Source organism: Camellia sinensis, chromosome 9 (assembly GCF_055761805.1).
Source record: "Camellia sinensis isolate YWXY chromosome 9, ASM5576180v1, whole genome shotgun sequence".
Taxonomy (NCBI): domain Eukaryota; kingdom Viridiplantae; phylum Streptophyta; class Magnoliopsida; order Ericales; family Theaceae; genus Camellia; species Camellia sinensis.
In genome coordinates, this window is record NC_138969.1 from 151065823 (window position 1) to 151078410 (window position 12588).

Consider the following 12588-nt stretch of genomic DNA (forward strand, 5'->3'; position numbering starts at 1 on the left):
TCAATTTAATAAGACTTATTCCAACTGTGCATCAAAAGTGAAGGGTCGACCGGACGGTCGATCGGTAAGTCTAATTTTTATTTTTTTATTTTTTTTACCTGTTTGAACTTTTTTGACTGGTTTGAACCTACCTATTTGAAAGGGAACCGGTCGACCGATGGGTCAACCGGCCGAACATCCGGTTGGTTGACCGGTTCACCCACCTCAACGGTCAAGCATAGTGAAATATTGACATACAGAGCTTGTCCTCAGTTTGATGAAATGTTTGTTTCATTCTCATTTTGATATAAAATTGGTGAAACCATTAGAGCTTGAAAAAGTCACTTTTTCATTAAATTTTAAATCTGATGCATGATTTGATACACCGTTAGAAATAGTCTAAAAGTTAATTACTACAAATTAGACCTTGTTTGGGGTGAATATTTTTTTTTTTTTGTCATATTATTTTTTTATTTTTTTACATATCTTTTTATAAAATGTAAAAACATATACTTATTTAAATCATTTTAAATAATTCCTTAATTAGGTAATAAATTTTATAAATATTAATAATTAATATTATAAATTTTTTTTATGTAATCACTTTTTTAAAATTTTATTGGGGTGTAATTATTCCTATTTGTTATGTTATTTACACGGGCTTTGGTTTTTTTTTTTACATTGGTAAAGCAGCACTACCAGAGCAGAGGTCTCCAAAATCTAGAGAGAGAGAGAGAGAGAGAGAGAGAGAAATGGCAAAATTAGTGGAAGAGTTTTTGAGCCTTGAAGCCACACCAACATGGGCAGTGGCAACTGTATGCTTTGGTCTCATTTCAATCTCTTTGCTCATTGAGTATGCCCTTCTTCTCTTAGCCAAGGTATGCTCTGCTTAGCTATGCATGCATTCATGCTCTCCCTCTCTCTCTCTCTAGACATGAATATTAGATCACCCATCACCCGTCTCGTTAAGGATGGATCTAGTGAGCGGAGGAGAGCGATCACACTCTAAAAATTTTAAAAATGTCATATAATATATTAAAAAATTAAAATAATTGAAAATTATAAGGATTTGCACTTCAAACATGCTTTTATATTTCTTAATGATAATCCTGAATCTGTCCCTACCTGCATATATATATATATATAAATGTTATATATATTTGGGGAAATTTCAGTACAGGTTAAGTCTAAAAAACAATTACAAATAAGAGATAAATTTTATAAATATTAACAATTATAATTATAATTTTATTCATGAATCTGTAATATTTTTTTGAAATTACCACTAAATAGTAATTTTTCTTAGATATAACGATACCAAGATATGTATGAGTATCAATGTATTTCGGTCAATATTGGATAATAACGACATTGAAAGTCCAAAACCATGAATTCATAATTTATACATGTGATCTAGGAATCAAGCATTTATTTTATACATGGAAATGTATTGACATGTGAATTTATTGATATATTGGTGTTATTTTTTAAACTGAATCAGCACTTCAACAAAAAGCAGAGGAAGTCTCTCACTCAAGTTCTTGACAAGATAAAGTCAGGTGACCACAATAGTGCTATGATATTTACTAATGGGTACTTCCATTTTGTTTATTCAACAATGCTTCGTTTTGACAGTTTGGAGCCATTGTGGCGACAAAAATTGTGGCCTTCAAACATTTTCCTTGTTTATTTGATACACATAATTAGCAAATTTGTATGTATCCGAGTTTAGAAAAGCTTTTCGATTGCAAAAAAAATTAAAAATACTAATTCTTTATCTATCTCTGTAATGTATGCAGAGTTGATGTTGTTGGGTTTCATTTCTTTATTCTTGACTATTAGCCAAAAACCGATTGCAAAGATCTGTATTCCAACTAGTGTCGGCGAATCTTTTCTTCCATGCAAAACCATGACTAGCGATGGAGTGGAGGAATCCAAATGTGAAGAGCAGGTAATAATAAGCAAAGCTTTTAAATAATTGTATTTATGAGTGATATTTATCAAAAATTGAGTGACTTAGTTGTAAATTTTTAAAAAATTAGGTAACAGTATCAACTGGTGTGTTGAGTTGTAAGGGGATCACTTTTTAAAACTTAAAAAACTATTAAAATGGATTTTATTTCTAAAAAGATCTTACTTTACCAATTTGTTTGAATTTTGATTGGCCACTATAGTACTTTCTCACCTTATATAAGTTTATACTTTATTTTTATTTTATTTTTATTTTATTTTTTCAGGGAAAGCTTTCATTGATGTCTAGAACAGGAATGCAACAACTCCAGATGTTAATCTTTGTGTTGGCCTTCTTCCATGTTTTCTCTTCATTCCTTACATTCAGTCTTGGACTTGCTAAGGTAAATATCGAGCCCATCCACACTTGTCCTCTTTGGTAATTTTATTCCATTCCTATCTTCCCTCAGTTATTAACTAAACTCATGTCATTTTTAAACAAATCTCTCAAATATGAGTTGTTTTGGACTTATTTGACAAATTCAAAGTCTTTTTTAAGGTGAGCTAGAAAACAGAAATTCAAAAAATATTTTGAATTTGAAAAATAAATTCAAAATAACTCACATTTGGAAAATATTTTTTAAAATAGCATGCGTTAGGTAAAAGTTATATATACTATTTTCTCGTTTCAATTTTTTTGTACCAACCGACCAAGCTTTAGCTTATTTGGCTGCTTCTGTAAACTCTTATAAAGAGATTGCCTTACCAAAAACGATGTATGATTATTTTTATCTCATTATGAGGGTTGTTATTGAGTTGTTTATTTTTACTCATTATGGGTTATTTTTGTAGTTAGGCTTTGTGTAGACTCAATTCCGCAATGTAGAGAGTGAGTGTGCTTTACCGATGAGCTGCCTTGCTCCAGGAGATGAAGGCCAGCACAAGTAGCGAATGATGAGACTGCCCAACCGGGGTTTGGTCAAAAACCCCTCCGATAGTAAAGTCAAGCCAGAGAGAGAGAATAGGGAGGACGAGTGTATAGAGAGAGAGTCATCGAATTCGGATCCTTGTGAAAGGAGGTGAGGTTACCTTTTATAGGGGAGGCTAGCTTGCTTGCAAAGTTCGTCTCTCTACCACCTATCCCTCTTTGTCATTTAGCTAGGTCACTCCTCATTGGAGGAAAGTAATGAGTCATCCACATGCTTGAGTAACCGTTCTGTTATTTGTGGGTGCCATGTGCCCTTCATTCACATGGCATTGAGCGTTATGTTAGGACTTAATTCACTTTGGAACGGATGAGTGACTTAGGGTTAAACTCAATGACTTCCTATTTTAGAGTAGGAAAGGGTGCTAGGGCTAAACCTGTAGATCGGTCCACATCGGAGACGGGAAAGAGGACTAGGGCCATACCTCTAGCTTGGCCCACATCGGAGTGGGGAATGGGACTAAGGCCATACCTTTATCTTGGCCCACAACAGAGTGGGGAAGGGTGCTAGGGCGTAGCTTAACCCACTTTGGAGTGGGGAAAGGGCCTACCTCTATCGCAGCCCATTTTGGAGTGGGCATACCTCTTTGATTCACGCTAAATTATGCACAAATGGGCTAGAGTATTTGTGCCCCTTCAGGCTTGTAGATATTTGGGATCAGGCTTGTAGATATTTGTGATTAGATTTGAAACAATTGTTCCAATATTTATAATTAATCTCTTATTGATTAAAAAAAATATTTCCCTTTCCCACCTTCTTTTTTTTTCAAGTTAGATTTGGTCGGATGGTCCCAATGTGTTTGACTTTATAAAATGGAGATCTTATATTAAATTTGTAAAATTTATTATTATTATTTTTTTAATTCAAGATGGTTAGTATAATTTATTGTATATATATATATATATATATATATGCCCGGGCGCGATCCTTTACCCAGATATTTCGGAAGTTTGTAAATTTTGGAAGTATATTTGACAATAAATGCTTGCTTTATGATGTGAAATTTTTCAGATGAAAAGGTGGGAATCGTGGGAGGCAGAAACAAAAACAATGGAATATCAATTTTCAAATGGTAAGCTTTTATAATTAATGCTATGAATTTGGTCTGCCATACAAGCCTTTGTGGGACATTCTTTTACTTTATGTGAGTGTACAACTATCATTCTTTAGGTCCAGTTTGGAAACAAGTTAATTTAGTAACATTTTAGTTATTTGGCTAAAATATGAGCTAAAAAAAACTAGTATGTTTGGGTTAACTTTTTGACTTTTTATGAAAAGATATGAAAAAGATATGAAAAAAGTAGAGAGAAAAGAGAATTTTTGACTTTTTGGTATTGGTTGTTGGCTTTTTGACTTTTTTGGTGACTTTTTGACTTTTTGGCTAAACCGACTCTTCCCAAAAGAGGCTTTAGTGTGTTTTCATTGAAAGTACAAAACTATATTATAATAACTAATTCAATAATTAATTAAAGAAAAAAGATTTTATTGAAAATAAATTAAGAATTTATCTTCTCTTAAGTTGTCATCTCAACTTGAGAGACAGCGTTTAGACTTGATAGGCTCATTTTAGAACCGATTTCGATGCTCCAAACCATTCAATTTCTAGGATTCGTTTAATAGAATATTCATGCAAACAATTAAGATAATTAGATATCAGTAGCTATATGTTTGAATCATTTTTTTTTTAATACAAAAATGGATGACAAATATAATTCTAAGAATAGTTATTCATTTTTTATACTCCCTCCGTCCCAAAATAATGGTCCCTTTTGGGGAATCCAACTTTTTTTGGTAGTACAATTATTGCATTTAAAAAAAGTTGATTTTCCAAAATTATCCTTTTGATAGTACATTTTTTGGGAATATCAATGCATAATTGTACTTTTTATGTTGTTTATTAATTTAAAAGAAGGGTAAAATAGGAAATTTATATTATTTTTGTACTTGGTTTTTGAAGAGGGACTAATATTTTGGGACAATGAAAAATGGAATAAGGGACTAATATTTTGGGACGGAGGGAGTAATACAAATTTGATTTAAACATATAGCTACTGATATCCGATCACTTTAATATTTTGTATAAATATTCTACTCAATGAGTCCTACAAAGTGGATGGTTTGAATCACTCAAATTGATTCTAAAATGTGATTACCAAGTCCAAACGCTCTTTCAAATTGAAATGGCTAACTTGAGAGAAGCTAACAATTTTATTCTTTATGATTTACTTAATATATATAAGTTTATAGTGAAAGGGTTAACACAAAAAATAAAGATGTGCACTAATCTGAAAATGTGTCTTGACTTCAATATATATATATATATATATATGAATTTGATATACCTTAATTATCTAAATGTTTTTTAGTTTTTTAAGTCTCTTGTTGGTATTGAAAACATGATTGCGGAAAAAATCAAATAAATTTCCAATTAGTTTCCATGGTATCTCATTTTCTTTAACCTTAATACTAATTTTGCTTGACTATTCATCTTAGATCCACAAAGGTTCCAACTCATTAATGAAACATCATTTGGGAGACAACATCTGAAATTTTGGAGTGAACACCGGTATCTTCGCTTACCGGTTCGTTTAACCACAAACCTCACTAGTCACTACCACCATTTCTAGTTCCTTTTGGCTTTGTTTGCTATTAGATAAACTAATTTCATCTTTGCTAATCTTATTTATAGGTTTGTTTCCTTCACCAGTTCTACAAATCTGTCTCCAAAGCAGACTATTTAACTCTTCGATATGGATTCATTACGGTATTCCAATAATTACTCAAACACAAATTTTACGCTATTTACTTAAAAATGAACACGAAATTAGTGTTGGTTATTATTGTCTCCTCTAGGCCCATTTTGCAAACGAAAGCAACTTTGACTTCCAAGAGTACTTAAGAAGAGCTTTGGAAAAGGACTTTGGAGTCCTGGTGGGAATAAGGTAAATAGAACCCACACAAAGAATGACATTCGATGATACAAACACTTATTCATTCACGATAAATCTTGATTTTGAAAGCAACCGTTCTTGAATGTTTTTTTTTTTTTTTGGCAGCTTCTGGATTTGGATCTTTTCAGTAACTTTCATATTCCTAAACGCACACGGTAAGCCACTTTAGCCATTCTAGATTTTCTTTTAGAACCGGTAAATTGAGGTAAAAAAAACCTGAGTAATGCTAACTCTTGCATTGATTTTTTTTGTAATTGCAACAGTGTTTTACAACTATTTCTGGCTTCCCTTCATTCCATTAGTGGTAAGTGAATTCACTTAAACAAAAAGTGCTTCTTGTAGAAGCAAAAGTGTGAAAAGTTGAAAGACTAATGTAATTATCATATAAATGTTTGAAATGCAGATGCTATTGATAGTTGGGACAAAGCTACAAAGTATAATAACACAGATGTGCTTAGATTCAAATGATAAATCAAATGTTGTTAGGGGAACCTTGCTTGTTAGGCCCAGTGATCACTTCTTCTGGTTTGGCCAACCAAAATTGCTCCTCCACCTTATGCACTTCATTTTATTTCAGGTGATCTTTCCTATCCTTAGTTTTGATTCAAACTAATCTGGATTGGTTTCCATTGTGTTTGGAAGTACTTTTGGCCACAACCACTTTAGATTTACACTATTTATTTCAACAGAAAACATTTCAGAAAATATTTTTTCATTTGACCTTGAAATTAATGTGCTAATGGTTGTATTAGTAATAGTGTGGTGGTGGCAGTGGTGGATGTGATGGTGTGGTAGTATTGGTCAACATTATTCAAGAAAATCTTTTGGAAGAATATCAAAAAAAGTGGAAAGTAGAAAAATAATTTCAAAGTGATGAAGGTACAAAATTTACGTGCACAATCAAATGCATAAATCACTTGTCCTTCCTTCACTTAGAATTTTTTTTTTTTCTACTCTCCTCTTTCAAAAAGTTTCACATTTTAAAAGTGGGAAACATTTTCTTTCAAAATAAATTTATTTTCTATTGATTACAAAAAAAAGTCTTTCAATGATTTTCATTTTTTGTTTTGTTAAATATTACAAAATGTGAAAATAGTTTTTGTTGATATAAATGGAGTGTTAATATGTAGTGATTTGTCCTTGGAGTACTCCTTTTGTTTCAAGACCTGAAATGATTTTGAATTTTGTTTTTCAGAGCAAGAAAAGTAGCATTTTTTTTTTCTAAACATATATATGTTTTGGGCTATGCAGAACTCCTTTCAATTGGCATTCTTTACATGGGCTTGGGTAAGCATCCTCAAGTTCACTACCTCTATCTCAGTCATATTGCAATGTTAGTAGTTTAATTTGCAAGAAATTCCATTGCTAACTTGTTTAATTTCATTACTAAACAGTTCAAATTTGGCTTAAGATCTTGCTTCCATAGAGAAACAGAGGACATTGTCATAAAGCTTGGAATGGGCTTGTTAGTTCACATCCTCTGTGGCTATGTCACACTGCCTCTATACGCTTTGGTCGCACAGGTAACACACTAATCATAAATATGGATACAGACACAAGATGCAAATTTTCAAAAATCAAAACATGAAATGGGTGAAAATATGGTTTGAAAATATCACAACTTTTTTATTTTATTTTTTGTACTATGTATATAAATATTACATCTGTACATAATCAAAATTAATACTAAGTTCATATAAAAAAAAAAAAAAAAAAACACAATTTAAATTAGCTAGAGACAATTTTTGTTGTATTAGAGCATTTCCAATACCATTATAAGCTCGTATCTCAAATTTTTAAATGTGGTTAGATCTATGTTGCATTATGGATAGTGATTTTTTTTTTTTAATTCAATTCTTATATTTCCAAATATTAAAATACAAACCTCAAAATTTGTTTTGAAAAATTAAAATGAGAGTCGGCTGTGTATCTGTTGTGTCCAATAAAAAAAATTAAAAAATGGGCACGCCATGCGGCATGTTGGACTAATGTCCCTGCATGTCCTTGTCCCATGCATGTTTAGCATTATTACAACACCTATTTTGAAGTGTCGATACTTTATAAATTACAATCAAGTTTGTCATACATGACTTGGATAGGGATAGAGGAAGAAGAAAAAATCAAAGATTTCGCGTAATACTTTTCATCCAAAAATCAATCTGATTATGCTATCTATTCCTTGATCTCTAAGATATTTCATCACCCGAGGTCTTTTGCAAATTAATATATCAAATGTTTTTTGGAATCATTCTAAGTCAATTCTATTTTACAAGATTTGTGAAACCAATTATTTGACATGTGAAACAGATGGGTACATCGATAACGAAAGCAGCGTGCACAGAGGGAGTGGTAGATGGTCTAAAACAATGGAGAGCCAAGGCCAAGAAGAACATAGTTCTAAGGAACAACACCAACTTGGCACGACCCTCATTGGATGCTTCCATGGCTTCCCTTAACAATATTTCACCATCTTTCGCTAACCTTGATGCTTCCTTCTCTGTAGAACTCGATAATCCATTCACCACCGATGGCGGTTTTGTTGCAGATAAAGTAGATAACGAAGCAGAAATAGAAGTCGACAATTTAGTTGGACAAAGAATGGAACAATATCAAAAGTTGGGGTCTTTTGAGGGTTTTGACATTTGCAAAACATCATGATTTTGACATTGTGTGAGTGTGTATGTGTTCTTGAGGGCAGAGTATGAGTATCTAATTATAAGAGATATTGTAGATTCGCCTCCCCACCTTTGCAAAACACCAAGTATTTGTCTCTTAATTCAACTAACCCCTTAACTAGGCTAAGCTTAGTTGGTTATATTGATTGATCTCTTCTCATAGTACTATTACTTGGAGAAAGAAACACATTTCTTATCTAATTTTTGACTTCTCAGACACAAAACGATGAGTTTCACATGGATTTATTAATATGAATTTCATTTTTTGGGTTTAATAATAATAAAATTTAGTGAGAAAATCGCTTATATATAACATGATATAGCAATTGCTTCATCAATTTGAACATTATCATTGTTGGAACAATCTTCTGTGTAAATAAAATAACTTGAAATAATTCAAACAAAATAAATAAATAACATACCGAATTTATTTCGTTGAACCGAATAAATAACTTAAGACCAAGTCGAGTGTGTGACACTCTGTCCTTAAGACAGATTCACCTCGCTACGGTACTTACGGTTGAGTGGCGTCTATCTCCCAAGATACAATGATCTTCACAAATTGTAGTAGTACTCCAAACAATTTGTTCGGCGAACTAGAACCTTGTGTTCTTACTCTCTGAATTTTATTCTAAAACTAAAATGAAGAAAAATGCACACAATAAAATCTGGACAGCAATAAGACAGTTTCAGACTGAATTTTCGGGGGTCTAGACTGCAGAAAACATGGCAGTATATATAGGCAAAATTACACAGCCCGAATAGGCGCTACAAGGCTGAACAGGTGCAATAAGTGTAACGGAAACTATTTTGAAAATTTCAAACAGATTCATAGAAGTTTATAAAAACCGAATCTGACCGTTAGCAACTTTTGGAATCAGCTTTACCACACGAATTTGGAAAAACAACCATTGGTTTGACCAAGTCAAATAAACTTAACCAAAACAAAGAAACAAAAGGTACTTATTATGTAAACTTTTAGAAATATATATAAAAATATATAAATCAAATTAAATAGTTTAATAAATAAATAAAAAGAGGTACAAATTTTAGGAAACCACTTAGAAACCTAAAATTTAAATTTAGAATTAAATTAAATTCTCACAATTACAAATTTTAAGAAACCACTTAGGAACTCAAAATTTGAATTTAGAATTAAATTGAATTCCCACCATAATTTTTTATTGAAAAAATTCAAATGAATTTAATCTAAAAAATTAAAGTTAAACCCGAAAACGACGTCAACTTCCCATTCACTCATAAATGGTTTTGACGTTCCGTCTTCACTGTGTGACTTGCCACGCGGCAAGGAACACATCACCTCTTTGGACCCACCCCAAAAGACGTTTGGGGCCCACTCAAAATTGAGCTAAAAAATATGCCTATATAAAACCATTTTCCAACAATCCCCCACATGAATGGAATTTGACGGAGAGAAAATGCAACAACATGATCTAATTACAGAAAGTACAGAAATTGAAAATATTATGTAAAGGATAGGTAGCTTTTGGCTTTGAACCTTCCCTTGTGAGATACTATCGGATTTACTAACTAACCAGTGAACATGATGTCTTGAACTGTTCAGCCATTTGTGTAAACCAAGACAATAGAACTCACACAGTATATTCCTAGACACAGTTTAGTTCTCACTATTGTGTTCATTTTGGCCCTGAACAACCTGGTCTGTCATGAGTGCTCTAAAGACTTGTAGCCCTTCACAAATCTTATAGAACCGGCCCAGTTCACACTCACATAGGTGATTCTTATGAAAAGTATCCTGCCATACTCCACTAGGTTTACCTAGATATAAGAATCATTAAAAGTATTACTTAACCTAAATCGCTACAGACATCACTTATTTCATCATAGAAATGGGTAGGAGTTGGACTCCACAGTGATCCTTTTGAGTCAATCACAACTCAATTGTCCCTTTGAACCTAGATCTTGGGATCTCCAGTCAACTAGGTTGGGTTGCCGTTGTGGTAACTCTTATTTAATAGGCTTAAGTCCCATTCCCCTCGATGAATTTTCAACTAACTCTCTTGCTAACCCTTTGGTTAGTGGATCCGCTATGTTGTCTTTAGACTTAACATATTCTATGGAAATAATTCCATTAGAGAGTAGTTGTCTTACGGTATTATGTCGACGACGAATGTGTCGAGACTTACCGTTATACATATGACTCTGTGCTCTACCTATTGCTGATTGACTATCGCAATGTATGCATATAGCAGGCACCGGTTTTGGCCAAATTGGAATATCTTCAAGAAAGTGGCGAAGCCATTTTGCCTCTTCCCCAGCTTTGTCTAAAGCTATGAATTCAGATTCCATAGTAGACCTAGCAATACAAGTCTGTTTGGAAGATTTCCAAGATACAGCTGTCCCACCAAGAGTAAAGACATACCCACTGGTGGACTTCGAGTCTCTTGTATCCGATATCCAATTTGCATCACAGTATCCTTCAAGTACTGCTGGATATCTAGTATAATTCAGCCCAATGTTACGAGTAAATCGGAGATATCTTAGAACCCTTATAATTGCTTTCCAGTGTTCTACTCCCGGATTACTCGTATATCTACTTAATTTACTTACTGCATAAGCTATATCTGGGCGAGTGCAGTTCATCAAGTACATTAAGCTTCCGATAATTTGGGCATACTCTAATTGAGAAATACTTTCCTGTACATTTTTAGAAAGATACAAATTAACATCTACAAGTGTTCTAGCTAGATGATCATCATCTTTGCTGAATTTGTCAAGTATTTTCTCAATGTAATGAGATTGTGACAAAGTATATCCTTCTGATGTTTTGGTAATTTTCATACCAAGAATTACATCAGTAATGCCCATGTCCTTCATGTCAAAATGTTTATTCAACATTTTCTTGGTAGTTTTAATCATATCATTATTACTACCTATGATGAGCATATCATCTACATAAAGACATATAATGACATAACATTTATCTGTGTTTTTAATATAAACACATTTGTCACACTCATTAATTGTAAATCCATTTGACATCATTGCCTTGTCAAATTTCTCATGCCATTGCTTTGGCGCTTGTTTTAAACCATATAATGATTTAACCAATTTACACACTTTCTTTTCTTTCCCTGGAACAGAAAACCCTTCTGATTGTTCTATGTAAATTTCTTCATTTAACTCACCATTTAAGAAAGCGGTTTTAACATCCATTTGATGAATTTTTAGATTATATAGAGATGCAATGGCAATTAGCATTCTAATGGATGTTATTCTAGTAACCAGTGAGTACGTGTCAAAGTAATCAAGACCTTCTTTTTGTCTAAATCCTTTGACTACAAGTCTTGCCTTGTATTTATCTATTGATCCATCCGCTTTCAATTTTCTTTTGAAAATCCACTTGTACCCAAGAGGTTTACAACCTGGTGGCAAGTCCACTAATTCCCAAGTGTGATTTTGCAAGATGGATTCAACTTCACTCTTGACAGCTTCTTTCCATAAAGGAGCTTCAGGACTAGACATAATCTCTTTAAAAGTTAAAGGCTCATTTTCTACCATATATGTTAGAAAATCTGGACCAAAAGATTTTGAGGTTCTAGCACGTTTACTACGCCTAGGTTCCTCTTCTTCATTTTGATCTAACTCTTGTTCTTGATCACGTTCTTGATCATTACTAGTAATAGCATCAAAAGATCTTTTCTTATTACTAGTCTCTTGTCCAACCTTATTCGAAAATACATGTTCAAAGAAAGATGCATTCCGAGATTCAATAATAGTATTTACATGCATTTCGGAATGTTCTGATTTATGAATCAAAAACCGATATGCACTACTATTCTTGGCATAACCAATGAAAATGCAATCAATGGTCTTAGGACCTATCTTAGTCTTTTTAGGACTAGGAATAGCCACTTTAGCCAAACACCCCCACACTTTTAAGTATTTGTAGGATGGTACTCTACCATGCCACATTTCATAAGGTGTTTGATTCACTTTCTTTCGGGGTACTTTATTTAAAATATAATTAGCAGAAAGTATTGCTTCCCCCCACAAGTTCTGAGG

At 32.8% G+C, this 12588-nt stretch overlaps 1 protein-coding gene across 1 annotated transcript; it reads left to right on the top strand.

Annotated features, from left to right (window-relative positions):
- The first annotated feature begins 611 nt into the window (after nt 1–611).
- Nucleotides 612–8765, top strand: LOC114298054 (MLO-like protein 12). Its single transcript, XM_028242558.2, has 14 exons — nt 612–857; nt 1481–1538; nt 1779–1930; nt 2217–2333; nt 3927–3987; nt 5409–5497; nt 5605–5679; nt 5769–5857; nt 5972–6021; nt 6130–6170; nt 6270–6443; nt 7118–7153; nt 7261–7389; nt 8174–8765. The coding sequence occupies exons 1-14, from the start codon at nt 732–734 to the stop codon at nt 8522–8524; spliced, it is 1548 nt and encodes a 515-aa protein (XP_028098359.2). The 5' UTR covers nt 612–731; the 3' UTR covers nt 8525–8765.
- Nucleotides 8766–12588: the final 3823 nt, after the last annotated feature.